This window comes from Alternaria arborescens, assembly GCF_004154835.1.
Source record: "Alternaria arborescens strain FERA 675 chromosome Unknown contig_9, whole genome shotgun sequence".
NCBI lineage: Eukaryota > Fungi > Ascomycota > Dothideomycetes > Pleosporales > Pleosporaceae > Alternaria > Alternaria arborescens.
This window is the reverse complement of record NW_021167864.1, coordinates 294,431-322,402: the sequence shown is the minus strand read 5'-3', so window position 1 is coordinate 322,402 and position 27,972 is coordinate 294,431. Positions and strand designations below refer to the sequence as shown.

The following is a 27,972-nucleotide window of genomic DNA, read 5'->3' as shown; positions in this document are numbered from 1 at the left end:
TCCCCAACCTCTCCTCTTAGCCCCAACACAATCGCATCGCCTTGTCTCGCGCAGTCTCTTCACCGCAAAACCACTGCACCCCAGAACCTAGTCACTCACGGACTGGCCCTGCATAACCGCACCCCACCCGTTGACAAGGCGCCGCGCTAGCCAGGTCAGCACTCGCGTTCTTTGCTCCACCGCCTCTTCGCATCAACGTCGTATCGTGGCGCGTGAGTAGAGAAATCACGGCAGAAAAAGTCTTTCGGCTGCGTTGTCGAGGTGACACCGCCAGTGAGGGGTTGCTTGGGCTGGCATGTGATTATCAAGTGGCGACGGCATTGGAGGCATGGCTGATCTTGGACATGAACGGTACTAGAATGTTCCTTGATCCTTTAGGCTGTGCAAACAACTCGTGATATAATGATATTGGTGCTCTTGAACTATGGAAACTCCCATCCGTGGATGTATACTCCGGTCCTCTAACGCCGTGACTATGCTGAGACTCTGATGTCTAAGGGATGATAAGGAAGACTACGTACAGCACCCACTGAGCAAACACGCGGGGAAGGAAAGACAACGACACCCACCGCTAAACCAATGTACCGACGCCAATGCAATTCAAGCGGACCGTTGTCGCCTGATTACCGAACGACCAGATCGCCGCGAGTGTCTTCGCGTGGAAGGCCCGCCTGCATGCGCAGTGCCCTCTGCAGACGTGGTCTGTGGAGAAGACTCGCTTGGACTCTCAAGACCAGAGGCAGACCGACGAGTGTCCGTTCCTGTTCGCTGAGGCCGTGGGCTAAGAAAGGAAGATACACGACGTGCCCCTTCAGTATTGGCTCTGCCGCTGAGGATAATCCCTGGTGATTGAGTCTCGGCCGATCCTGATCGAGAGGCAAGTTCACGACTAACACGTCTCGCCTCTCGTAATACCTCTCTGCTTCTCCTGAATCGGTCACGCTCTAGCCATATACATGAAGATTAGCTTGATATAACCGACATAAGGGTATTATCCCTATTGCGGAGATCCAAACAGACCCCTGCGTATCCGATCACTGATGCCACCATTACCCGGGCCTGCATTTGCGTTATCAGAAGAGCTGCCCTGATCGTTGGACGGTGGGGGTGGAGATCCTGCGGGAACGACGTAGGGATCATTGAACGTTCCCGACCCGGAAGGAGTGAAGGAGCCGGGCATCTGGGACGTACGATCCGTCTGTGAGTCTGCAGACGCAGGGTTGTTCGTCTGGCCCTCGCCACCCTTGGTAATACCGTTTCGACAATGAGGACAGGTGTCGTGCTCGAGCAGCCATGCGGATACACATGGGTGGTGGAACCAATGCTTGCATGGCAGTAGCGTGACCTGTTCGCCGATGTTGACATCATCCATGCATATACTGCATTCAGCCTTGTGTTCTTCGCCTAGCATCTCTTCGGTCACATTAGTACGAGGAAGGGCGTCGATATCGGCTTGCGTCGCAGGTCCAGGCGCGTTGCTGGTAGAAGTTTGTTCCATGAGTTGAGAAACAATGCGGTCTAGGCCCTCTTGAGAGTAGACAAAATCTCCCATGTTACTAGCAGGGCCCATCATACCCATTGAGGAGAACAGTTGTAGGATAGGGTGTCCCGCGAACTGTTCGCCAGCGCCATGAGTGTGTTCGCCACGGAAAGTACCCTCGGCGCCGCCCAAGGGATGGTTGTGGGCTTGGACGCGAGGAGGTGGTGCACCAAAGGTAGCCAGGAGACCAGTCAGGACACTGCATACTGTCAGCGGCTACAGACCAGGGTGGTTCGCTCTTACTTACTTGGTGATCTCGTCCACAGGCTCAGCCCGTCCGGGGTTGTTTCCTCCTCCAGGGAACAGACGAGCGCCACCGTGATATGTAAAGGTCCCTCCACGGATTTGAGGTCCACCAGCTGGACCCTGATTTTGAGCTTCCTGGAAAGCAGACTGGTTCGGGTTGGACCCTGGTGCGGCGCCAGAGAACAGACCCTCGCCCTGACCCTGCGCTTGACCCTGCGGTGGTCGTAATCCAGCTCCGGTGAGCCCGTTCAGCATGGCCATAAATCCACCTATGGACCCTGGCACCGGCATGCCGCCCTGTGGTGATACAGAGCGGGTGACGGTAGCCTGCAAGTTGTATCTTCCCGGTCCCGTCTCTGTCCATCTAACATTGCTAATATCCCCTTCCTCTGGGTCATCAGTCTGCCATGGGTTGTGATGCGGATTCAGGTGAGGTGGGGCGTTTTCGAGGTCAGGCACAGAGTCAGATTCGTCGCCGTCGTGACCAAACATTCCGGTGCCGGCCCTTGGGTCATTGTTATCTTCAATCTGATCAGTGTTAGCGGAAATTGGTGCATACTCGCTTCATCTCGTGTCGAGCGAGCTGAAAGCTGATTTCCGCGGCTGAACTCACAATTTCCGTGAAATCTGAGCCGCATTCTGGACACGACAGACCGTGTTCGTCCCGATACCATTCGTCGGCGCACTCGTGGCAAAACATCATGTCGCGATGCCCGGGTCGTTGGTTCTGTGACGGCGCATTCTGATTGCTGGACTGGTCCATGGTCGCGAGCCTGAGACGGATATGATGAGACGTAGGGTAGTAGGATAAGATGGATTGAGGCTGAGAGGGATAAGTAAGCCGGAAGTGACGTTTGAGCAACGGGTATAAACTCACGGCCTTGTGTCGGAAGTAGGCGCGGAAGAGGACCAACTCAATCACTTATCATGCGCTATTGCCAGTCCAAGCAGTGACGTGGTGGCGAGCAGCAGCAGCAGACAGGTACTGGGCGAAGTAGCGGAATGCGGAGACACCTGAAGGGGAGTAGTTTGGCGTAGCAGAAGCTCTAAAGCAAGGCCTGCTGTAAAGTAATCGACGTTTGGCGCGAAAGTTGTCAGGCCGGAATGACGTTATTCGATGAGCAGGGGTAGTGGGGGTCTAGCAATTCGTCCCGCAGTATCTTGAGATGGAGGGAGCTAATTCAGCACCTTGCCTTTTGGGGTCAATAATTTATGGGAATGAAAGTGGAAGAGAGACGGAGGCAAAGTCCCCTGTATGTCTTGTTGAACGAAGTAGTAGTTGATTGTCTTGCTCTGACTCTACGTTTGTTCGACTTGTTGTCTCTTCCCGCTTCTTCCATGTTCCATCTAGTTCTGAAGCCTTCGATCAGCCAAAGATCACCCAACATAGAGTATACAGCATGCGGTGCGAGTCTGGCGCGATCGCTTGCATAGTAGGAGAGCTTTGTATATACAGATATCAATAATTGCCATAAATTATAGCATCCCAGGCAAAGGTATAGAAAACCGCCAAACGCCTATGCATGTACTCATCAACATGATTGCGGACCTGGCCTGACACATGATCCAAACGACATTGCGCGTGTCATGGACTTGCGAGGACGGTGCCCGTTCAGTTCCTTCGAGGGCCACCCCTCAGCAAGAGGCTTCCCACCACCCCCGCAGCGACCACGATTCCTCCCACAATGGCGGCGCCCACTAGCCCCTCCTTTGCGACCTTTTCATCGATAAGTCCCTTCAAGCTTCCGGCCTGGAGGTTTGCGGGCTCCAACTCTAGCAGCAGCTCGTTGTACCGTCGGGCTTCAGCATAGTTGCCGAGCTTGTAGTTGCCTAAGGCGAGGTAGTATAGGCATTCGCGCCGGCGCTCGCGCGAGTTGCGGAAGATCTCAGAGAGGAGGCGCACTCCCTCCTGTTGGTCGGGACGTGAGGAGGATTTGATCAGACCCTAGAATGCTATGAGCTTGCTTGTTGCGGGAGGTGCCGTGCGCATGTGAAGATATCACCAGACGCGGGGAAGCCGTACCCATGCGTAGTTGAACTTTGTCTGGAGCCCAACATATTCACCCTCTTTCTCGTACTGCGCGCGCAGAACCTGTAGTTCCTCTGGCTTCAGCGGCGACTCAACATCGGCGGCATCTAGAGGATATAAGCGTTCGTCGGCCCAAAAGTCGTTGTCCCACTCACATGGTAATGACGGCGGCATAGCGGCTGTTTTTGTTGCGCAAGACAATTGGGGAGCTGTGTCTTCTGAGGAGGCGAGGACTACAGGCTGGTATCGTGGGGATGGCTTTTAGTGCAAGTGGTAAGCGTCAAACTACCGGCTGTCTCGTGAAAGCTCCTGCTGCAGGCCGAGCAGGCGATCTTTTACCGTGACGTACGCCTCGTGGCTACGGGCGCTTACGCCACGCTACGCCTGCGCCTTCCGCCACTTGGTCGCGGTTGCCATGCACGCGACCCAGCACGGGCCATACAAACAAGAACATCAACACCATAGGGCAGTCGCGATACACATCTCCATATACTAGACCAGACGAATTCGCGCAAACATCTGATAATACTCCAAGCAATCGCACTAATTTACCGCATACCCCAAGACACACAGCAGTTCAATATGCTTCTCGACGAAGATCCGGCTGCGGTATGCACTCTTCCCACACGCCTACCAGCCAAACCCCCCTGACATTCTCCAGCTCATCGCGCAATGCACATCACACTTCAAAATTGCCAATGACAAGACGTCGCTTCATCGCATAAACGAATCTCTTAGCACACTTAGCGAATTCCGCACCCAACACCTACGTTCCATCCAATCCTCCCTCAGCGCGCTGAACCGAACACACCAAACACTCTCCGCAAACCACAACCACACCCTCAGCCAGCACAACCCAACAAACCATGCGGCAGAAATTCTGAGATTAGACACAGAGAAGTTCAAGATCGCGAAGCAGGCGAGTGACCTAGAGATTGAGGGTGAGAGGCTGCAGAGCGATCTGGCAAGATTAGGGGGTGTAGCCGGCGAGTTGGAGGAGGAGGGCGTAGAAGGCGGTGTCGAACCTAGAGCGGGTGAGGATGCGACAGTGTAAGTTGAATCTTCAATGGGTGGGGAGGCGCAAATACTGACGAAAATTCTAGATTGAAGCTCAAGCTCTACCGTACCCTCGGCATCGACGTCGAGGCCGACCCTACAACGGGCGAATACAACAAGGCTGTCATTCGCAATGCCACCAAGGGCGACGTACATGTCGTAAACATCGATCCCAAGTTCTCACGGCACTTCTATACAAACTACTTCTGGAGAACAATGTAAATCAGGAGCTGGGTTCGTGTATGGGCTGACGTCAGCATATGCCTTGGGGAACATAACGTTAAAGAGTAGGTTGGTATGCGCCTTCTGGGTTAGGTGCTTGGTTATGATTTGCTTTCTAAGATACCTCTGGGAATATGGCGTTCTTGGGTATATATTACATATGAAAGTCACGTCACATACTCTTGAAAGACTGGGATGATTGGAAGCAGAAACTAGCTGATCGAGTCATATTTACAGCTGTAGTCGAAAAGACCCCCGTGTCATCTGGATTTATGGATTTGAGTCAGCATTTCGGAGAGAATGCAATTCGTTTACAGCCGCGCAGTACGCATGCGCCTCGTCGCGTTAGCGCAGATGCTGCCCTGCGCCTCCTTTGTCAGCACCCTGACAGCCTGATCGACAGACCAGGCTGCGCGCAGTCTTTGGACTCTTCTGCCAACTACTTGATCATACAATTCTACTGTCTCGTCTAGTTTAGGCCTATTGTGGAATACAGCTGGAGGGAAGATCTCGTGATCTCAGGGAACGGACATATCATGGAGCAACCTCAGGATCATACAAACTCCGACGCAGAATTCGCATTTTCTAGTACAGAATCGGAGGCTTCTGATGAAGCTGCCAAAGAGGAGGCCATCTTGGCAACACTCCGACGCACATACGCTGACTACAAGAAAGCTTACCCCCAAGGTGACTTGTGCCAACGTTGTGCTTGCATAAACTGGGCGAATCTTCTCTCTAATCAAGACCTTCACGATCGCGATGTTTGGAATGAGTTGTTTTTGTTCTGCGTGCCAGAGACAAGTCAGGAGCCCTCTGCGTCATCCTGTCCGTTGTGTCGACTAATGAGCCCCGATCGAATGTTTGGAAAGGATCCCGATCGAACCCTTTTCGTGTACAACGCCTGCCGCCTCGTGAGATATCCCAGGGGTCCTGATAAGCACGGTTGGGAGCAGTATGCCCCATGTCTCGAACTACGGGATAGCTATGCTCCTCAAGAAGGTTCCCGGTGTGCTGATCGGAAATACATTCTACAAGACGCCTGTACTGGTACCCAATGTTACCTGCTTCGCAAACTTGACTCTGCATTTATCGACTACGAGATTCTTCGACAGTGGCTTAGGTACTGCAAGCGCCAACACACAGGTTGTAACCATATCTACGATTCTTTTATCTCTGGCCTCAAAGTCATTGACTGCACCACTGGAAACGTCATCAATGCACCTCAGAATACTGCTTTCCATTGCGTAGCCTTGTCTTACGTCTGGGGTGGTACAAAAAGCTCTGGAAAAGACCAAGACAAATTTCCTGCGACGATATGCGACGCCATCACCGTCACAGTACAGCTAGGATACAGATACCTATGGGTCGATCAGTACGTATGTAATTCTACTTTCCTTGAACTGTCTAGACATAGCTAACCACAGGCACAGTGTATTAACCAGCTTGCTGCGGGACACAAACAAGCTCAGATACAACTCATGGGCCGCATTTACGCCGAGGCAGAGCTAGTCATCATCGCTGCAGCCGGCAGCTCGTCCGACTATGGACTGCCTGGTGTCAGTACCAAAGCCCGAGTAGCACAGAGAAGAACCCTACTAGACGATGATGTTGAGATGATCGCAATGAACGAGCCGGATCGTGAACTACGCATGAGTACATGGGCGCAAAGAGGCTGGACTCACCAGGAAGGCTATCTTGCGACACGAAGACTCGTCTTCACAGACAACGAAGTTTTATATGTATGCAACCAAGGAGTATGGCAAGAATCTGTGCAGCGACCTGCCATGGAAAACGACGGCCATTATTTGTTTATGACGAACGAATGTTTTCCTAGAACAGCTCTCTCTCTGGCAAATAATTACACAGTGATCTTTGGTTTTCTCCTCAACTACTCCCAGAAAACGTTGTCCTACGATAGCGACATTCTCAACGCCTGCATGGGGGTACTGAATAAACTCGTGGGCCACCGCCACTTCTGGGGTATGGTAGTCCCGCAACTGAATTCTGGACGATATATTCCGCTTTGTCTGGAATGGCGCAGCCAGATTCCAGGCCAAAGAAGAGAAGGTTTTCCCTCTTGGCCCTGGGCGGCGACCACCGGTCCGAAAATGTTCCACTGGTGCGGACAAAAAGATCACCGTGAAGGCTACGTTGCGCACATACGCACAATTGATGGACGTTGGTTGCCCCCAGAAGAACAGACTGAGAGTCAATGTGATCCTCTACCCATGAATCTTGGCCCTACTCTACGTCTTGATGCTACGCTCTACACAGCTTTCTTGAGCATGGATACAAAGTACAGAAAGCCCGAGAAATACGAAAAAGAACGAAACAAAACACCAAAGGTCATTTTCCAGTCCACTGACGGGAATAGCGGTGAAATCGAAATCGTTTTCAATTTGGAGCTTGACGCCAAGGTCACAGAATCGGACTTGAAGAATGGTATCAGGGCAATACTAGTCTCGGGCAAGGAATTGCATATACTTGATCCCACTTTCATGATCCTTCAAGCTGTAGGAGATCATTACAAGAGAATCGGCATCACATCCACTGCGATTTGCCGGATCCTAGAAAAGAGAACAGGGACAATGAGGGAGAGATCTATCACTGAAATGTTGTCATACGAAGCTTGCAGAGGTAGTGAGGAGACCATCCATATTGAGTGAGGCTCTAACTCACTTGAAAATTTGTATCAACGTAGAAACCCGGATGGCTGGAGTGTAGCAACATAACATTATTCGGTCCTCGATGCATTACTTCATCATGATTAGTCGTTAGCCATCTCAACGCCATCAGTGAGCAACTCAAGCGCCGTCTATAACATGCGACTCCACTCCGGCCTTGCCTACAGTATCTTCCTTCAAGTATAGCTCACATTTAGATCCAACGTTGGATGGGAAAAGAGTAGTTTCTTAAGCCAAGCCTTACATGGGTAGCAGCATCAAAACTCCAGCAGCTTAGAACGGCCAATATTCACACACGTTATCGCGCAGTTCTGCCTATGTTGGGCTCATCCGCGCCCCACATAGTGTTATTTGGGTGAAGGATCTCACGACTTCCTAATTCGGACATTCAACCGAGTATTATGAACTGCTGTGCCTCAATATAAACACTTAGCTGCAGAACTCACTACCAGAATCCCGTTAGCTTTCATAAAGAAAGCATAGACCACTTCAACTTCCATGCAATGTTTGCTCAATAGGGAAGCCTGAGGCACGGTCGCCGCTTAAATCACTCGTGATACCTAGTGTTTGCCTAGCGTGATATGTATGGTTGCCTCGATTGAACCATTGTTAACAATTTGCGCCGCCGGATACCCCTTGAACTTCTCATTTCATTGCGGCCGTACAAGCGCGCTTCAAATCGAACTACGTCTTACGCCCGCTCAATGCTCACATTCTCAATATATTAACATCCGTATTACCCCCGAAGTAACACCACGCTCTTAACTACCTTCCTAAGTCTCAACCCCTTCTCTAATAACAAGCATTATCAGCCAAGAAGCACCTACAACATGCAATTCTTCCTTCCATTCCTCGCTCTTCTGAGCACCCTTGCCAGCGCTGCGCCAGTCGTATGTGAATTCCTCGTCCTATCAATTTTCCCTCCAGGAACTCTTCTAACGCTTCGCAGGTCGAATTGCAAAATAGACAAAGCGGCGCTGGTGGTATCATCTTCAAAGATCAAAACTTCAAGGGCGAATCTACTTTCATCCCTGGTAACTTGTATTGTACCGACGTAAACAACATCTTCGGCAACTTCGATGGCAAAGTGCGCAGCATCAAGTCGCTGCCGGGTTACCAGTGCCAGTGGTACATGTAAGTCTCTCTCCTGGAATCAGTTTGTTCCAAACTAACATCCAGTAGCGGCTACGGCTGTCCTGCCAACGGTGTCAAGCTCGACTTTGGCAGCAAGGACGCGTACGTGAGCAAGGGAGACCTGGGCCCAACCTTCGACAAGAAGATTCACAGCGTGTTCTGCACACCTAAGAAATAGTTCTTGTACGGTGTTCGAAAAATGTGCTTTTGAGTACTCCAGCGACCGTAAACGGCGCGTGGCGGCGTCAGGGCTTTGACATGGATTGCGACCCTGGCCTATCGACTCGCACCAGCCTCTTAGGCCAGTTGTGTCAGTTCTCTTACCCGATACAAGAGGTATGAAATTTTAATAGTAATTTTATAATTACCAATCTAAACCTTTTGAAGTAGTGAGAGGTCTCCCTATTCTGCAGTCGTGCAGCATAGGTAGGCGTCTAGACCTGGTGACCAACTATCGCCTCACACCGGACATGAAGAGTTGGGCGTAATGGCATGAACGCCCGTGGGGCTTGCATAGTTGTTGGTGTGAGAAGGGATGAGCATGCAGGAGAATGGGGACAAGACGGGTGGACGGGCGGGTGAGACCGCCGCTGTTGTTGGCACTAACCCTGAATGAAGCTACCCACCCGCCCCACTGCAACCCACACAGTCGTTCGCTCTCCGGCAAGTGCCATCTTCATTCATCACCACGCCGCACTGCAATTCCGAACACGTCTTTACTCGAGAAGACACGCTGCCTGCACTGTTGCGATACCCGGAAACCGAGGCCCCGCTTCTCCACTGTACTACCACTGCACCTCAAGTACGATTTGACAGTCTCAATCCACGTCAGCACGTCTAGTGTTTGGGAGGTTGCATACGAAAAAGCTATCACTCAGAAGAACATGCGAGGTGATGTGTCTCATGGATCGAACTCAGATTAGTAGCTCACCGTGTGATACACCATACTTTCGTCGGCGTTTGTGGCTGCGTACTCATCCAACAATGCCAGCTCATGTTTACTCAGCACTGCGCTGATCAAGCTTCCTCATCAATTGCAGTCAGACATCTGGCTCGCATACAGTTACCGAAACGCATTGCTGAGCTGCTCGACAGCATGATTATATCGGATGCTACACGCAACCTTGGTAGGCGGCCGGAATCAAGATCGAGAGCCACGAAGATGCATTGTCCCTTTCATATCAACTTATGTCTCTTTAATTCGATTCTCTCTCTCTGGCGTAGTGACAGTCTTAGAACAATCTGGTAAGTGCTCGTTCGGAGTAGACCTACATGTTTCGACTTGGACCTGTCATAGAACGCTGTTGCAACAGAATTATGGCTTCTTGCGCGGATGCAGACCTTTTACGCCCGATTCGTCTTCTTCCCAATCAATGCACGCAAGTTTCAGAAAATAAGAACCTGTTTCAGTCTGTCAGAAATGAGTCTTCGTTCGGAATACCACGAACCACTCTTCGACAAATCCAGAACACCAAGTTCAAGAACGAAGAACTAGAGGATCTGCGGGCTGTTACTGGAAACCAAGCGCCAGACGAGACCAGAAGTGTCTAAGATTGGTGTTATTGAGCGTATAAAATGCGGCACAGCAAGGTGTACCTCTAGTCGTGTCTCAAATCCTTCGGGCCTCATTATCGGCCTCGCTGACCGCGGCCGCCAGATTCATCCGTCTTATCTGGCCCTTGCCTTATCACATTTCTTGATTTGACTTGGAGTGCTATCTGGCCTATCATCTCAGGTAGCGATGGCGGAGGAATGGTTCATCAACCAGCAACCACAAGACAGTGCCCCAAGCCTGCATACAAACCCTATGATGTAGTCATTTCTCGTCGTACAGTACGGCAGGAGCCATACGGGACGGACGGGCGCCTGATCGCTTGCTGTGGAGACCATAAAGACACTGTCCACGTCCTCGGGACTACTGTGTCAGCTCTGTTCTCTCCAAACGTACCAACATATCCTATAGCCCTGACTTAGCTCGTGGGCTCTATATCACAGGCCATATCGCAGACATTCCACCATGAAGTCCTTCACAGCGCATTCTTGGCTCGAATTCTGGTTCTACGGGCTCTATCCTGCACTTATGGTAACACTGACATGCATCGGTGTCTTGGCCACATTGGCTTTGTGGCCCTTCCATATGAAATCCACACCACAGCTGTGTGAGAGATGCAAGTCAGTATATGATAATCCCCAAATGTGTCATATGCTAAGCAAGTTATAGGCAAAGAGAGAAGAGTGATGATACTGAACGAGTCTCTACAAGCGCGACTTTTACCACCTCAGATGCTCGCCTTCACCCACATCAGAAGGTCTTTGAAGCAGAGCCGAGTAGGTCTCAACACCCCGCTTTTCGGTACTCGTTCATACCGCCTTCGCCTTTTGGAGCCGGAACCCCGATTCGAGTGCCCTCATTCCGCACATCGTCCCCAAGCCAGCCCGATGGAACGCCTGTACGCGTTCGCTCGCTACGACATTTCCTACTTCCACCACCTCTCAGCCGCCATCGTGCAGATGGAGAGCAGGGTTCTGATGGCGCCCGGACGCCTGATAAAACGCCGAGTGTCAGTAGACGGCTAAGTGCTGTTGCGGAGGATATGGTAGATGCTATTATGGTTTAATTTGATCGGCAAAGGTGAAGCAACTATTGGGCGCTAAAGCACATATACAAGGTTACGTCATATCCAATTCGGTATCAATCTAGAACATTACAATCCACACTACGATGAGATGAACATTGTCAGAAGGCCTTGCATGTTTTAGAAGAGATCATTTAACTACTCGGAACCAAACATGGGTTAATAACACGCAATTGACAAGCCACTTTTCCGATGGTGAGCTATGGAGGTTTCCGACTTCGGCATGGATGTCCACTTCAGGATGGCAGATCCCCCGCCAAGGCCTACCGATGCTACCCGAAATCTCGCATCTGAGGATTCCATTTCTTGAAGCTTGAACTTCGTTAGTTCGACAACACGACCATATGGCTGCCCCAAGATTGCCATTCCTATGGCCTATGCTGTTTCAGCCGGCGAAATCGCCACGCGTGCGCGCTTCGATAGCAAAGGAGAATGCGTCACGCACGCGACGAGCACGTCGTCATCTCACGACTTCATCCCGCCGGCCAGAGCAGTCGATCCCGCAGCGGTACGGCAAGGCGTATGAACATACAGCTCCAGCATTAGAACAAGAGCCGCCGAAAGAACCTCAGCAAAAAGAGCTAGCGACCGCGGAGCAACCCCCACAAGACCCCGTTCACGAACAAGAAGAAGTAGAGGAAGATGCGCCAACAGCAACTACCAGTCCATCCACGCCCAGCAAGACCAGCGCGACTGAGGAGATTGAGCCGCCCAAGACTCCAGCGCCTGATCCTCCAAAGACGGGCGATCCGAAACCCCTCGATAGCGTCCTCCACATTCCCACCGCCGCGGAAGAAGAGTCTCACAAGGCACCGCACTTGAAGACGCCACCGTATGTCCACCACTTCGACACCTATGGTCTCGTCCGCAAACTCTCGCAGTCGTCATACACCCCCGAACAATCCATTACCATTATGAAAGCTGTGCGACAAACGCTATTGGATAACATGGCTTTGGCGCGCGAAGGTCTTGTTAGCAAGAGCAACGTGGAGAACGACACGTATCTTTTCCGCGCAGCATGCAGTGAATTGAAGACCGAAATTGGAAATGCGAGAAAAGGAGAGATGGAGAGGATGCGCACGGAGAGGGGACAACTGCAACACGAGGTTGATATTCTGGGACAGAGGTTGGGACAAGAGACAGGCGGGCTGAGAGACGAGCTTAAGGGACTTTTTGACGACAGGAAAATGGCCGTCAGGCAGGAACAGAGACACATGGAGACGAAGGTATGTCAATTCTTGCTCTGGCTTGCGCAATATACGTGTCCTGACATTCTGCTAGATCCAAGAACTCAACTACAAGATCACAGTTGCCCTCAACTCTGACGCGCGCTCCGAGGTCGAGGGTCTCCGATGGGTGCTTACTCGCCGCGCGGCCATTACAGTCGGTGTCAGTGCGTTTATGCTCTTCGTTGCGCTACGCTATACAAGTTACGTGCAACACCAGTTGCAGGAGGAGAAGAGGAGGAACCCACCGCCTCATCGACCCAGTCCGTTGGAGGATTTGGCGGATCATACGTCCACAGCGAGTAGACCGGTTGTGGATATTGCGAGCCCGACTCAGCAGGATGCGCTCGGTGGTGAGCTTTTGGCTACCGAGGGCGTGTCATTGGGTTGAGCACTAGCATATAAGAAGACATTTGGGTGCAAATGAACATGAGGCAGATGAGCCTGCATATATTCCATCTCTCAGCGAACCTGCGTGAACAAATCCCTACAACTTATGCTTTTTCTCTCCACTCGCAAGTCTCGCAAACTCCTTCTGTGGCACGCCCTTCAAAAACCTCTGCAGTCCACCCATGACCTCTTCCACACCCTGGCGATCCAACGCCTCTCTCATTGGTTTCTGAATCAACTCCTTGATCAGCACTAAACTCTCGCTGTTGAGATGATCGCCTAGTCTCTCCTCAACCTCCTTCCTGACCTCGCCCAGAAACTTCTCACTGTACTGTTCGCTCTTGACATCAACTCCAGCTTCAATGACTTTGTTCACGAATCCCGTAGCTACTAGCTCATCGCATGTAATACGTTTTGACATGATGAGCGCCTCGTTCGCTTTTGAAATGCCGAGGCGTCGGACGAAGCCTATGCTGGCATTTCCTTCTGCTACGAGACCGAGGGAGGAGAAGGGTGTGAGGAGGAAGGTGTGTGGCGCAGCGTAGATGAAATCCGAGAACGCGATCAACGCAGCGCTGAGACCGACAGCTGGGCCGTTTAGGGCTGTGATGAGGATCTTGGGATGCGTGTAGAATGCATGTGTTATGTGTAGGTTGTTGGACACAAAAGACTTTAGGTACTGGTGTCTTTCGTCGATGGCACTGTCGTCAGTTTTGGAGCCAAAGGTTACGTCTGCGCCGGCGCTGAAGAAACGTCCCTTGCCTGTTAGGATGGTGATATAGATGTCATCTCTAGCTGCGACTTCGTTCATGGCGCGTGCGAGCTGGTAGTATTCATCGGCACCCAGAGCATTTAGTTTCTTGGGTACATTGAGAGTTATTATGGCGGTTTTGCCGTGGTAGGTCGTTAGGATGGGTTGGTCAGACATGGTGGGTGAGTGTTTGCTGTACAAGTGGTTGTGGTGTTGAGGTCTGGAATGGATGAGACGGGATAGAGCTCAAGATATTGTGCACGTCTGTAGGAGTCTTGGGGAGATTCTTAGGTGAGATGTCATTGAGCCGAGGCTAGAATGCGGAGACGGAATGAGCATTGTGAGCGCAACCGAACGCGACAGAGTGAGGTAGGTAGATGAGGAGAATGTGCGCATTATCATGATACGTTTGGAAGCTTTGAGTCTATTGCTGTGAAGAGTTGGAAGCATCGCGCAAAGATTACACGCTCGGAGCGGAGAACGCATGTGAAGGACGCGGCTTCCCCAGCTTCGACGTGGGGAAACTGACGCGCTGGCTGAGGCTGGAGATTAGATCTATGTGAGCTAATCGCCGAACCATCACCGACCAGATCTGTGCATCTTCGACTCCATCATCACTCCACTTGTGCGCCAAAGTTTCGAGCAGCGCCGCAAGTCGCAAACTACCCCAACCACAAACCGCAAAGATGGGTGGCCCTAATCTAGAAGTATTCAAGGTACGTACAACCGCCAGAAAGCCTTGCGCAACATAATGGAAAGCGCCCACCACATAAGAGTCCCATGCGACTCATCATATTCCAACCAAAACCGAACCTGGACCCCTCTCGTGCGCGTAACTAACCAGACCTACCAGTTCGGAATGTACATCCTCTTCCCAATCAGCATCATGTACTACTTCGGCACAAATCTCGACGGCAAATTCACGGTCCCCGATTTCTGGCCCAAGCCAGGCCAGACGCACAAGATACCGTACGATAGGGATGAGATTGCAAAGGAGTTGGAGAGGTTGAAGCAGAGGAACCTGGAGAACAAGAGGAGGAGGGAGGAGCAGGAGAGGCTGAGGGAGCTGGGTACTGGGAGGGAGGAGTAGAGATGGGGACTGGGCCGACAAAAGGCACCCAATGACGAATAAACAAGACGAGAAGCGACTATGAGACAGGCATGAAGTAACAGCCTAAGATGTTATGAAGTCACTTGCATAAAAGGCGCTGAGCACGGGGATACATCTTGTCCGCACCGATATCAGCGGTATTGTACAACACTGTATATTACAAAAATGTACAACAGTCTGGAGGGCCAGAGTCGGAGATCATGCGTTGACCTTTCCTCTCAGTTCCTCCCAGACGTCATCTCCTATGCTACCTTTTGTCCAGTTCATATACACTCCTTGTACACCCTGCACTTCCTGCAGGTCGTCGAGGAAGCTGTTCAATTCTTTGGCAGCTCCCTCATCCTCCAGAGGTACCTTTGTATCCTCGTTGGGGTCGTAGATGATCTCACTCTCCTCGATCTCAAGATCTAGCTCCTTGGCCAGTTTCTCTGCCGTCTTGTTTGTCGATGCAGGTTCTGTGTATAGCACGACTCTCCCTTCGGCATCCTCGTCGACGTCCAGTACACCAGCGTCTAAAGCCGGCTCTAGTACCTCGTCGACCCCAACACCGTCTTTCTTCCGTAATATTATCCGACCTTTTTTCTCAAACATGAAGGCTACCGTTGATACACTGCCACCTGCCTCTTTTACAAGGAGGCGCAGATCGGCTAGGGTGCGCAGCTTGTTGTCTGTTTGGCATTCGACTATCGTGGCGATGGAGGGCGGTAGAATCGCTTCGAGTAGGACGTTCTCGAGAGCGGCACCTGATGCGGAGAGACCTTGTCCACGGGCTATTGCGGCTTCGATAGAGGCTTTTGGCACGGCGGACTTCTTTGCGGTGGAAATTGCAAGGGCGAGGCGGGGGTTCAGGTCGGGATTTGGGCCGGCGAGCTTGACGGCGTTGGTGATGTCGCGGGTCATGAGAGACCGCTGCTTGGATTTGCCAGCATCGTTTTTGGCTTTGTCATGTTTGATAGTCGCCCACTTGCTATGTTGTGTCAGAGGCGTGCCGTTAGATTGCGAGGACGACGTACGAGTGGCCTGATTGTAGATTTGGGGTAGTGCTCAAACATCGCACTTGTTCTTGTATGCGCCAATTCCTCGAGCGCGGGACATGTCGACAGGAGCAGGCTATCGCGCTGTCCTTGGAGATAGCAGATAAGACTGCACGGCGAACTGGGATAGACATGGAGATCGATATAGATTGCTATCTTCACGTGTAACAAAAGTTGGAGATGCACATCGTGCCTGCCAAGACGGGGGTCCGCAATCCCACCTGCATCCACCGGCATCTCCACACTCGACATCTGTCAAGACCAGGCCGCCCCACGATATGAGCAGCCGAATGCGATAGACTGCGACAACACGACCCAAGTCGCGCGATCTCCTCATCAGACATGGCCGCAGACGAGCCAGCCGCAGACAAGGGCCCCTCCAACCCTGAACTCGACATCAAGAAGCTCCACGCGCTCCCTTCGGAGCAGCAAGACCTGTACTTGCTGACCTTCAGTTCCGACCTCGCCCGCCATGTAGCTGCCTTAGATGGCGACGGTGCCTCGGCGCATCAGATCTACATCAAGAAGGAGATATTCCAGATCATCAACCTCGCATCCCCCGCCCCCACACGCGTAATCCGAAACAACCTGGGACGAGCCATTGCTGGTATATTCGAGAAGGGAGACCGGAAGTTACTCTTCGAGTCGATCAATGAGGCAGTCGGCATAATCAATGCGGCGGGAAAGAGCGACAAGGACGTCAGGACGAAGCACGCGGCTGTGCATTGCTTGGGCGCCATCTTCGAGGCGGCAGGAGACAGCGCTATAGGCCTATCACCACTCGCAGTCAAGTCGCTGCTGGGTCTCGTCAAGTTTTCGCAAAACTACACTGGACTGCGAGCGGCAGTGTTCAAGGCTGTAGGGAAGGTCTTCAAAGGGGTTAGCTCACACGCCGATGAGCTTATCGCAAGAGATGCTTGGAAGCAGGCACGCAATGCTGGTAGCGACAAGTCCTATCTCGTACAGACAGCTGTTTGCTACTGTCTCGAACAACTGCTCCGACACACACCTTTCTTCGACAACTCCAATGACTTCGACAAGCTGCAAAACGTGGCCTGGAAGGCCATCGACAGTCCTTCATCGTCTGTGAGACATGCTGTTGCTTCGTGCATCAGCGCGGCCTTGGTAAAGAACTATTCTGAAAACGCGCCAGTCGACCTTCCGATCCTTGGTATCACCCGTTCATCGACTGCGCAGAAGAAGAAAAAGAAGAAACCTGGCGACGATGATGGCGATGACATGGTTATGGAGCGCTCTGAATCTCCAGCGCCTAGAAAGTCGGCTACACAGCTCTCATTCACAATAGCAAGTCTGCTCAAACTGCTTTCAACACAATACTGCCGACCCCAGGCTGGTAACCGCGCAAGAGCTGGAATCGCTGTGTGCTACATCAAGACCATCAAGGGCCTAGGCGAGCAGATCATCGAGACTAAATACCCAGAGATTGCGCGAAGTTTATTCACCGATCTTCTCAGCAACAACGTCATCGTCCAGAACCGCTACCGCACACTTAGTACGAGGAAGTTTGTCGCCGTCATCTTGGAATCAGTCATCGGCCGCGAAATGCTTGGAGAATCTGGTCAGCTCAATGCTGCAAGGTTCTTGGTCAATGAGATTCTGAAGGACTACCCCCAAGCGCTCAAAGAACGTCCAGAGCCGACGAAACAGACCCTCATTGGGGCTCTGAGTACCCTATCCTCGCTGTTCAACAGTTTAGGATCGGCCACCAACGTTATTGCCGATTCCTGCCGCGATGCACTCCTTCAGGTTTTGCAGCATCCCAGTTATACAGTTCAGGTAACAGCCTCAGCCTGTCTTCGCTCGTTCGTACTTGCGTGTCCTCTTCAGTTACTTCCAGCGGTCACCATATGCATGAACAGCGTCAATCGAGAGCTTGGCCTCCTTGCTGGACCAAGACAATCACCTAGGAAGTGTGTCGGTTTGGCCAACGGCCTTTCTGCCGTACTCAGCACATCTACGTCTCAACCACTCCATGGATCTGTGGATGTCAACTCAAGAGTACTATCACAGGCCACTTCTCTGCTCAAGTCTGCAAGCAATTCAGATCTGAGAATTGGATCTACCCAAATACAAGTTGCTTGGATCTTGATTGGAGGTTTGATGACTCTCGGTCCCAACTTTGTCAAGATACATCTGTCACAGTTACTTCTCTTGTGGAAAAACGCACTCCCCAAACCGCTGAATAGAGATAACATGGTGCAAAGGAACTACCTAGAATTGTGTTTCCTGGCACATGTTCGGGAGTGTGCACTAGGTTCCATCTTGACATTTCTGGAGTTCAACAGCCGTATATTGACACTGGATGTTACCAAGAGATTAGCCGCGATGTTGCAGAACACAACCATGTTCTTGAACACTTTGCCGGCTAAAAAGACAACTGACGATATGTCTCAACGTCTTTCCCCCGCGCTTCAGCTCCACGACTTCGACCTGATGGTACGGAGGAGGGTACTCCAATGTTACACCAGACTTGTTGAACTGAGTCCGGCCAGCACCCACGAGGTCCTGCTCCAGACAAATCTGCTACCTTTCGCTATTGCGTCCTTTGCAGAGCCCGACAACTACACCACGAGCTCTTTCAGTACTGCAATTGCCAGTGCAGCAGGAACTTTTGAGAGCATTTGGGAGGTGGCGGATAACCATGGCTTTGGAGTCACTGGATTGGTGCGGGGATTCGACATCAAGCCTCTTCCTGGAGAGCAAGAAACTGGTACCCATCATCACTGGCTCACGAGGCATGGATCTGAGGCCATTATTGATCGCACACTTCTTTCGCCTATCTGCGGGGCTCGCGAACACGATTCGATATCCTTGTATATCAGGACATCGGACGAGAACCACGAGCTCCCTGACCCACCAGCTACGGAAGTTGTCAACGCAGCACTTCAGCTATTCGCCATATGTCTCCCATTACAAACAGCTAGGATTCAGGAAAGTATCCTAGAGCAGATGACATCCTTCTTATCGGCTAGTAGCCTGCAGCGTGATATTAACAGAAAGACGGCTATGATGGTCAATATTGCATATGCTGTGTTATCTGCTTTGAAAGTTGCAGTCAAGGAAACTCGCTCGGCTCCTGGCAGCCTCAAGGGACCCGCGGTCGAAAAGGTGATGCAAGATCTGTTGCACGTAAGTCGCGTATAAAGTTGTTTCTGTCTTTCTTATACTGACTTCATTAGCTCTTTGTCATCCTTCCTGACCCGTTCATACGGAACCTTGCCGGTGAAGCGTTGGGACGCTTGTGCAATAGCTCCGGAAATGCTCTTACGACCACAGAAGTCAACTACCTGGTCGATCAGATTGTTGCTAACCGTGAACCTAATGCTCGATCCGGTTATGCCGTCGCTCTTGGATGTATCCACTCTCAGCTCGGTGGCATGGCTGCTGGCTTCCACCTCAAGAACATTCTCGGAATACTGATGTCACTGGGCAACGATCCACATCCAGTCGTGCACTTCTGGGCCATCGACAGCCTATCAAGAGTAGCTGACTCCGCTGGACTCTCTTTCTCCAGTTATGTCACCAGTACACTTGGTATGCTGGCACAACTATATGCTGCAGATACACACAACGACGAGTCGGCGCCCCTCGCATCTTCGAATATAGAGATCGATATCCCCTCCCCCGCCGTCATTGCGCGATGCGTTGATAGCACTATCAACGTACTCGGACCGGACCTGCAGGATGTTGCAAAAGCACGAGACCTTATCATGACCCTCGTAAACTTGTTCCAGGGTGATGCGGACGAATTGGTTGTGATTGAGAGTTTGCGTTGCCAGGAACACATCTCGCTGTATGCGCCAGGTCACATGGAGTTCTCAGCTTACGTCAAACAACTGCAGCGGTCTGTCGAGAGCAGTTCTGCACAGATCAGAGACATGGCTATCGATGGATTGCACAACCTCATGCGACGCAACACGGAAGAAGTCATTCGCGCTGCTGACCCTGGCCTCGAAGACCAGCTGTGGCACGTGCTCGATCGTGATTCGGAGCACGAAGTGGTGCGCAACATCATCCGCAACTGGCTGCACCAAACAGGGTTATCAGACACTGCGACTTGGGTACAACGCTGTCACTCAGTGCTTACCAAAACGAAAAAGGTCGAGACGCAAGACAAGATCGAAGTAAAGCCAAAAGCAGGAGCGACGGATCTGCAGGACGAGGAAGTCGCTGGCTTCGCATCGGCATCTAACGCCCCCGGAGCTGAAGCTGGAGATGGCGCACAAGTCAGTCAGGAACTACTAAAATGGCAAGTCCGTACTTTCGGTATGGATTGCTTGAGCGAGCTTGTGGCAATGGTGAGCAAAGAGGCTACATTCCGAGAGGAATCGCCTTGCGTTATGGCATTACAGCAGAGGATCGCTGATGTCGTGCGTATCGCTTTCTCTGCATCTACAGCCGGTGTGGTGCAGCTGAGGATCCGCGGTCTGAAGATTATCGATCAAGTACTCAAGCTGTTTGGCAAAACACCTGACCCCGATTTCGCTGAAGTCACTCTGCTTGAGCAGTACCAGGCTCAAATTGGTTCAGCTCTCACGCCAGCCTTCGCAGCAGACTCATCGCCCGAACTCGCAGCTGAAGCTGTTAACGTTTGCGCTACGTTCATCGCTACCGGTATCGTAACCGATGTAGATAGAATGGGTCGTATCCTCAAGCTGCTTGTCTCAGCGCTTGAGAACTTCTCTAGCGAATCAGAAACTGCAGCTATCGGCGATCTCAAGGGTCTCAGTTCCAATGCACAAGTCATGGTTAAGATGGCGGTCTTCTCCGCCTGGGCTGAGCTACAGATTGCGAGCGCTGAGCAGAGCTATTTGGTGGATGTATTGAAGCCACATATTGCGAAACTAACTCCTCTCTGGCTGGCATCGCTACGAGAGTATGCCCGTCTGAGGTTCGAGCCTGACATCTCCTCTTCCATGGGCTCTGCCTCGCTGTCTGGAAGTCTCGACACGATCTATGCAGCGCTTAACCGCGAGACACTATTGAAGGTACACTCAGCCGTTGACGATGTCCAACACGTGCTAATATACTGCAGTTTTACCAAGATACCTGGCTAAACCTGGTAGACGCCATCGCCAGCCTTATCGACGAAGACAGCGAGTTTGTCTTCGACGCCTTAGATGGCAAAACCGAACTGTCCGAAACTGCGCCTAATGGAAAGTCTGGTCACATCAATTACCGCGACGAGCCCGTCGCCTTCTTCTTTGTGCTCTTTGGACTCGCCTTTGAAGCATTAGCGGGTCGTCCAGGTGACCTGCAGGCTTCCAAGGAGCAGATATTGGAGATTCTCCAGGCACTGAAGAAGATCCTACGACCGTCAGTATCCGGTCATGCAATCTACAGGGAAGTTATCTTCTCGGAAACTATGGATATGCTCGATCGCTTGGTGCTCACCGAGGGTTTGACAGTTCAGACGGTCATTGTTGAGATTACACGGAATTTGTGCCTTGGCCATCCATCTGCGCGGAGAGACCAGGGAGCTGCCGCTGCTGATGAGCATCTTTCTGAAGATATTGATCAGCTGTTCGAATTGACCAAGATTATGGTACTGGTACTGTCCGGACTAGTACCTGGGTTAGAAGATAGCAAAGCAAAAGCACGCCACGAGATGAATGAGGAGGCAGTCGCTCTGCTGACAACTGCCCTATCCGCGCTCGTGGACGCCGCGCAAGTTTTCCCGTCGATCATCAAAGCCGACCTCCACGCTTGCATCCTTCACATCTTTGCAACTATACTAAGCACCGGAGCATGTCAAACAACAGTCGTTCCGCAAGCACTCCCGATTTTCAAGCGCTTCATCACCAGCCTTGCGCCACATGCCGAAGGTACGGACGATACTAGCAAGCAACTTCGTGCAACATTAGCGCGCTTCCTTGCAATTTTGAGATACGCGCAACAACGCGAGTTTGATGCCGCCCTTGCATGCGAGAAGAATACGATTCTTGCGACTACAATCTTACTGAGCTCTGTAGCCTCTGCGTTTTCGCCCGACGACCCACTCGTCAAGCGCTTCATTGATGACCTGTTCGACTGTCTCGGCACCGTAACAACAAGCAAGGTAGCAGCAGGTTGCTGTCGCTCACTCCTCCTTTTACCCAAGAAGGGTGCTCTCGAGACAAGCATCGCAAAGCTTATACTTCCACCGACCCTTTCGTTCATCGCATCACCATCTGATGTTGAGGGCCTCGACGATTCACGTACAACTCTCGCACAGACTCTTGTCACATTCATCTCCACATTGCCCCAACCATCACAGCGACAGACTGCAACTAAGATTATAATACCTGCTTTGCTAGCACGAGCGCGGAAGGAGCCCAAGGCTAGCCAGGAAACTGCGGCGCGGTTGCTGGAAATCGCTAGTGCGGATCAACAAGCATTCAGGGGTGTGGTGACTGGATTAGACACCGAGCAGAGAAGTTTCATGGAAAGTGTATTGAAGAGTGGGCAAGGGCCGAGAAGGCAGGAGGCGAGTAGGGAGGATGATGGCATGCCGAAGATTGCGCTCAAGATGGACTTTGGCTCGTAATTCGGGGCTGACCTTGTACGACAACAACTTTACGGATGAACTGCATTTTTACGCGGTATTTTTTCTTCGATGACTGCTCAACTGTTCTGATCTGGAAGCTCAGCTTACGACATGTCAGCAAGGGATGTGCGCTGGACGCATGCATGCAGGGACTTGAACGAAGGACACAGGCCCACCATTGGCGCAGCCTGTATTGTATGTAACTGACTATTGGCTGTTGCTGACGGCTATCGACCTTTGTGCGCAGCTGCATCCACAGGGCTGGACACAAAGTCGAGGTTGAGCACATTAGAGCTAATTCCTGGTACCCGGGCGTTCTCGCTAGACGCAATTGAGCAAGTTGCAGACCAGACAGCATACGAGCTACACGGCGACGGTATACCTTAACCTCGCGAAAGTCGTCGGTGTTGGATCTTACCCGGCGTGTTCCCGCTGATAGGTGCTTTAGGGGTGGGAGGAAGCAGGTGCCATTGGCAGAACGTACCGACCCGACGGGAGAGGCTTACCACACGTACGCGTGGGGAGCTACAAGAATAAGAAAACGTGCTTTCTTCATCCCTCTGCCAAGCTGGTGACCCATTTTTCATGTGATTTGCATGTTACGACGTAGCCCGTGGAGAAGGTATGAGCAAGAAAACGCCACGCCTACGATGCACGTCTGATCCTGCCAGTCGGTGCCACTGCCTCTTCGAGTCTTACTCGCCACAAAATGGGACGAAAGGCTTGAAGGTCTCCTGAAATCCTTATCGGCTTACATTGGTCTCGATCTTGTCAAAAACGTTCTCAGTTCTTTATCTTTTGGTGCAGTCGCGGCTTTGAGGCTCTGCGTGTTGCTTCCGTTACAGGTCTTTTCGCTCTCTTCCCAGACTGAACCCTCTTTACCTTCACTCTCCAGTGAAAAGACATCCGCAAACTGTAGACCTATCGCCCAGGTTACGCGACGAGCCATGCTAAACGATCCCGAAGTCGAGCACAAGGTTGCTCTTAGCCAGGTACATGATGGCTCTCACGGAAGCCTCCAAGGCTCAGAAAAAGATGCAGACCATCTCGGCACCGCAGATGGAAATAACACTGTCGACGCCAACTACCAGGCTGGTGTACAAGCCGTCGAAGCCGTGACCCTCTCCTGGACAACCGCATCTTTGATCACGGCCTATATTCTCATCTGGCTTGTCTACTTTATCCAAGGCCTCGTAGCAGGAGTCAGCGGCGCCTTGATCCCCTATGTCACCTCCTCCTTCGCCTTCCACTCTCTCACGCCTACAACCGGTGTTCTAAGCTCTGTCATTGGAGGCGTAACGAATCTCAGTATAGCCAAGATACTGGATGTTTTCGGTCGTCCACAGGGATTCCTTCTTTGCGCTGTACTTGCCACTGCTGGACTTATCATGTCAGCTGCCTGTAACAACGTGGAAGCATACGCTGCGTCGCAGGTTTTCTACACCGTCGGTATCAACGGAGTTGGATACAGTCTGAGCGTGTTCATCGCGGATACAACTTCGTTGCGCCACCGCGGTCTCATTCAGTCCCTGTGCTGCTCATCTTATCTCATCACCGCATGGCTCGGCGGACCGATTTCGACGGCCTTCCTCAACGGAGCTGGTTGGCGTTGGGCGTTTGGAATGGAAGCTATCCTTATCCCAGCAGTTACGCTTCCTTTGTTTGGACTGTTCATGTACCATTATTTCAAGGCGAAGAAAGCTGGTCTTGTTCCGAAACATTCGAGCGGACGTACCTTCTTGGAATCGCTCAGATACTACGTACGCGAGTTCGACGCTGTTGGTCTATTTACCCTCTCTGTCGGTATCGCTTTCTTCCTCCTGCCATTCAACCTATACGCGCTGCAAGCAAAAGGATGGGATTCTCCTATGATCATCTGCTTCCTGGTTTTCGGCATCGTCCTCCTGATTCTCTTTGGAATCTGGGAGCGTTTCTTCGCAAAGATCTGCTTCATTCCCTGGAAACTCCTTCTAGATCGCACCGTCGCTGGAGCCTGTATCCTATCTTTTGCACTATTCTTCAGCTATATGTGCTGGAGTATGTACTTCACGTCTATCCTTCAGGTCGTCTTCAACATGAGTGTTACGCATGCCAGCTACATCATGTCGACATATACAGTTGGCGGTTACGTCTTCGCTGCCCTCATTGGCGCCTTCATGTCCTGGACTGGTCGCTTCAAGCCAGTCACCCTTTTCTGTTCGATTCCGCTAGTGGTCCTCGGGACTGCACTCCTCATCCACTTCCGCCAGCCTACCGACAACATCGGATACATTGTCATGTGCCAAATCTTTGTCGCATTCGGTGGCGGCGTAATGACTATTACGACCGAGATCGCAATTTTGGCCGCTGTGAAAGAACAGCAATACTTCGCTGTGGCCATCGCCCTAGTATCCATGTGCGGAAGCGTCGGTTCGGCCGTTGGGCTGACTGTCTCTTCGGCAATCTGGCAGGACGTGGTTCCCAAAAGGCTTATGTTATACCTCCCTGCTGAAGACCTCCCGAACCTCTTGATGATCTACGCGGATATCGTGACACAGTTGTCTTATCCTGTTGGATCACCTACTCGCTTGGCTGTTCAGAGGGCATACGGAGATGCACAGAGGTATCTGTTCATTGCGGGAACTGCAGCTTGGGTTATTGGTACGGCTGGAGTGCTCATGTGGCGAAACATTGACATTATCGCCATGAAGCAGACAAAGGGTCGTGTGTTCTAGATTGCAGTGGCTTTCATCGGAATCGCCATTAGCACGGCGTTCTTATCTCAACAGTGTATGAAACCTCCTGTTTCTTGTACCCAAATCATTCTGGGTCAAGAGCCTCTGTACCTAATTGACCTGCGCTTCCTCTACTTCATCAACGAGCTTGCAAGACTCTCTGCAACTTTCTGGCTACGGATTTGACAGCGGGGTGAATGTAAAGGCTGTTCTGTTACACTGAAGCTGTTTGGATAGATGTCTACCCAGTCTTCTGATGTTTTCTTAAATTGGCGAGGCGCCCGTATACTTGATATTATCGTGATCTCTTTCCGTCGTTCATCTACTGTGTCATGCTCGCTAAAGAAACCGCTAGACTGATGATGCACAAACTCCCAAAATTCCTGTTGCGTCCACTCATATGTACATGACGCAAGCCTCCCAAACTCCTTCTTAGCATGCTGTCGATGAGCATGCCTCATAGACGTGATGTCGCAGTCAATGCATGCCATAGTGTGAGTATGCATGCGATGGGTCAATGACAATCGAGTCGTCCAGATTTGTGAAAGCCAATAATTCAGAGTTGATATCGTAAGCGCCGGAGTCGTCGAATCTCAGGTCGAGACTTTGCTGTGTTTGTAGCGGCGTCATAAAGTTACTATAATTGTGTCAGTAGCACGAACTATGTGGAGTCAATCTTTGAGTACTTACGGGTCCCAGTTACCCCATAATTGTGCAATCATTTCATCGTCGAGATGTACTGGCCCCGAATCTCCGTTGCCGTTGTTATTGTCCTGTTGGGCTTGTCCTGTTATGCCAAGCTCGGCAAGACGCAGTGGTGTTTCCTCTGTCACCATCTTGGTGAAGCCAATCTGTTCCATGCCACGTGAAAGCTCGACAAGCTTCTCGATATGCGTGCTGTACCGTGGGGTTCTCGTATGCGCGTAGGCGAGTATAAAGATCATGATGAGTCGTAGGATGCACGTACTATCAAAGGCCGTCAGACTCGATAACGTACCATCACTCGCCATCTGCTCTAGTATCGCAGTGCTCTTCTGTGCTGCGTCAATGCACATCTTGCCCATGCGCTCGAACCAGATTTTCTTGCTCGAAGCTAGCGTCCCGTGCTTTATAACAAGGTATAGAAGAAATGGCCGTGTAAGCAATATCGTGGTACTCCAGTAATATAGGTGTAAAACTGCTACCGCGCGTCTGTGCGTTGGAGGTGAAGGTACGTCGTGCTTGAGATGCGGCGGCATCTGGCGATACCACTTTTGCAGCAGTAAAAGGGAGTTGGACACGGTTGAGAAGGATATAGAGTTTGCCGAGCGTTCCATGTAGACTGATTGTATAATCTCGCGCTTCAATCGACAGAGGGATACTGATGTTGCCATCCAGGATAGTGGCGTATGTAGTCCGGGATACAAGATCTTGTAATCGTCAGCATGCGCGCTTTGGTGCAAGTCGACTGTAAACCTACCTGCTCAGAAGGCATAGGCGTGGTGACCTTTGTGAAGCGTTCATCAACGACCGTAGGACTACCACCTCGCGATGATATATCCTGATCAAGCTGAAATAATGTCCACCAAATCCTGCGATCTTGTTCTCGCTCCATTGCGTTTCCAGACTCAGCCAACTGGTCGCGATGTAAACCCAAGGAGAACGCCATCTGAACGCTAGCACCCATGTAGAGGTAGGAACTGACTCTGGAGCAAAGGTTCTCCATGGCGATACTCTGAATGGTGATTAGCGAAAGTGCTTCTGGAACTATGGACAGGACTCACCATCATGGCCATCGCACGTATGCTATCAATATCGGCCTCGTCATAGACTGTGGGTATAAGTTGCTTTGCAAGTGTAATATAGTCCTCTGAAGTCTTCAGGTCCAACGCAGCTGGCCAGTCTGGTGGGGGAGAGTTGCCGTTGCTGCCTACGTAGTTGGCTGCACCAATCGCGAACATGGTATAAAGGCAGCACATCCAGGAGCTGGACGAGCGTGGTGCTGACTCCGAGTATGTGCTATCCACCCGTCGCAGCAGACCTTCGACAGGATACAGCCAGTACGTGCAATGGACATCCTCTAAAAATCGAGAAATATAGATATCACACAATTCCCGACCAGGTAGGTAGTAGCTCTCTTCTGCGCCGGAGTCTGTAGAAGGCGAGGCAACTGGTAGGTTCGGCGGATATGACCCTACTTTGGGCCCGGGAATAATAGAAGGGTCTTTTCTTTGCATGCCCAAGGTAGCGACAGCCGCGTTGAAGGGGATTTCACTATGAGCGCCGACGTAACGAAATTTCCCTCTTGAATCTTTTAGCATGCAGCCCAATGGCTCATGCAATTCGTTCACGTCTTGTTCTTCACCATCTTCAACGCTCTCTGCATCTTCAGGGGATGCCTGATCACTACTGAAGAGGCCTTCGGTATGCTGGACGGGCTCTGCATTAAAGGTACCGTCCTTGATCGCTTTAGCAATGGTTCTGAGGGACTGTAGGTTAAGCTCATGACCAGGGAAGAAGTGTTCGAGAATGCGCATCGAGCATTGGTATTCTTCTTCGGTAACATGGTAATACGGTCTTTTCCTTCTTGGGGTAGCAATAGTACACACAGCGCCTGTGCGCGCACAGTAACGACATGGTCCCGGGACTTAAGATTGTCAGCCTGTGTCATTG

The 27,972-nt window shown here is 51.5% G+C and overlaps 12 protein-coding genes across 12 annotated transcripts; 7 read left to right on the top strand and 5 right to left on the bottom strand.

Moving 5' to 3' along the window:
* Positions 1–997: 997 nt before the first annotated feature.
* AA0111_g4779 (hypothetical protein) lies at positions 998–2,549 on the bottom strand (the record flags this gene model as incomplete). The annotated part of the gene is made up of 3 exons (XM_028650818.1): positions 998–1,739; positions 1,788–2,314; positions 2,400–2,549. 3 exons carry the CDS (start codon positions 2,547–2,549, stop codon positions 998–1,000), a joined length of 1,419 nt encoding a protein of 472 aa, XP_028507497.1.
* An 849-nt stretch (positions 2,550–3,398) lies between these two features.
* AA0111_g4778 (hypothetical protein) lies at positions 3,399–3,989 on the bottom strand (the record flags this gene model as incomplete). The annotated part of the gene is made up of 3 exons (XM_028650817.1): positions 3,399–3,731; positions 3,810–3,922; positions 3,971–3,989. 3 exons carry the CDS (start codon positions 3,987–3,989, stop codon positions 3,399–3,401), a joined length of 465 nt encoding a protein of 154 aa, XP_028507496.1.
* A 408-nt stretch (positions 3,990–4,397) lies between these two features.
* On the top strand, positions 4,398–5,093 carry AA0111_g4777 (hypothetical protein; the record flags this gene model as incomplete). The annotated part of the gene is made up of 3 exons (XM_028650816.1): positions 4,398–4,424; positions 4,477–4,865; positions 4,919–5,093. 3 exons carry the CDS (start codon positions 4,398–4,400, stop codon positions 5,091–5,093), a joined length of 591 nt encoding a protein of 196 aa, XP_028507491.1.
* Positions 5,094–5,629: 536 nt separating this feature from the next.
* On the top strand, positions 5,630–7,759 carry AA0111_g4776 (hypothetical protein; the record flags this gene model as incomplete). The annotated part of the gene is made up of 2 exons (XM_028650815.1): positions 5,630–6,469; positions 6,524–7,759. 2 exons carry the CDS (start codon positions 5,630–5,632, stop codon positions 7,757–7,759), a joined length of 2,076 nt encoding a protein of 691 aa, XP_028507490.1.
* Positions 7,760–8,607: 848 nt separating this feature from the next.
* Positions 8,608–9,089, top strand: AA0111_g4775 (hypothetical protein; the record flags this gene model as incomplete). Its single annotated transcript, XM_028650814.1, has 3 exons — positions 8,608–8,667; positions 8,727–8,911; positions 8,960–9,089. The coding sequence occupies 3 exons, from the start codon at positions 8,608–8,610 to the stop codon at positions 9,087–9,089; spliced, it is 375 nt and encodes a 124-aa protein (XP_028507489.1).
* A 2,802-nt stretch (positions 9,090–11,891) lies between these two features.
* Positions 11,892–13,164, top strand: AA0111_g4774 (hypothetical protein; the record flags this gene model as incomplete). Its single annotated transcript, XM_028650813.1, has 2 exons — positions 11,892–12,773; positions 12,829–13,164. 2 exons carry the CDS (start codon positions 11,892–11,894, stop codon positions 13,162–13,164), a joined length of 1,218 nt encoding a protein of 405 aa, XP_028507488.1.
* Positions 13,165–13,260: 96 nt separating this feature from the next.
* AA0111_g4773 (hypothetical protein) lies at positions 13,261–14,091 on the bottom strand (the record flags this gene model as incomplete). The annotated part of the gene is made up of 1 exon (XM_028650812.1): positions 13,261–14,091. One exon carries the CDS (start codon positions 14,089–14,091, stop codon positions 13,261–13,263), a length of 831 nt encoding a protein of 276 aa, XP_028507495.1.
* A 509-nt stretch (positions 14,092–14,600) lies between these two features.
* On the top strand, positions 14,601–15,004 carry AA0111_g4772 (hypothetical protein; the record flags this gene model as incomplete). The annotated part of the gene is made up of 2 exons (XM_028650811.1): positions 14,601–14,630; positions 14,768–15,004. 2 exons carry the CDS (start codon positions 14,601–14,603, stop codon positions 15,002–15,004), a joined length of 267 nt encoding a protein of 88 aa, XP_028507494.1.
* Positions 15,005–15,223: 219 nt separating this feature from the next.
* On the bottom strand, positions 15,224–16,193 carry AA0111_g4771 (hypothetical protein; the record flags this gene model as incomplete). The annotated part of the gene is made up of 2 exons (XM_028650810.1): positions 15,224–15,992; positions 16,039–16,193. The coding sequence occupies 2 exons, from the start codon at positions 16,191–16,193 to the stop codon at positions 15,224–15,226; spliced, it is 924 nt and encodes a 307-aa protein (XP_028507493.1).
* Positions 16,194–16,401: 208 nt separating this feature from the next.
* AA0111_g4770 (Pof6 interactor protein 1) lies at positions 16,402–22,606 on the top strand (the record flags this gene model as incomplete). The annotated part of the gene is made up of 3 exons (XM_028650809.1): positions 16,402–19,209; positions 19,260–21,068; positions 21,116–22,606. 3 exons carry the CDS (start codon positions 16,402–16,404, stop codon positions 22,604–22,606), a joined length of 6,108 nt encoding a protein of 2,035 aa, XP_028507492.1.
* Positions 22,607–23,553: 947 nt separating this feature from the next.
* Positions 23,554–25,320, top strand: AA0111_g4769 (Siderophore iron transporter; the record flags this gene model as incomplete). The annotated part of the gene is made up of 1 exon (XM_028650807.1): positions 23,554–25,320. The coding sequence occupies one exon, from the start codon at positions 23,554–23,556 to the stop codon at positions 25,318–25,320; it is 1,767 nt and encodes a 588-aa protein (XP_028507679.1).
* A 477-nt stretch (positions 25,321–25,797) lies between these two features.
* On the bottom strand, positions 25,798–27,836 carry AA0111_g4768 (hypothetical protein; the record flags this gene model as incomplete). The annotated part of the gene is made up of 4 exons (XM_028650806.1): positions 25,798–25,957; positions 26,011–26,729; positions 26,780–27,034; positions 27,084–27,836. The coding sequence occupies 4 exons, from the start codon at positions 27,834–27,836 to the stop codon at positions 25,798–25,800; spliced, it is 1,887 nt and encodes a 628-aa protein (XP_028507680.1).
* Between the last annotated feature and the right edge of the window lie 136 nt (positions 27,837–27,972).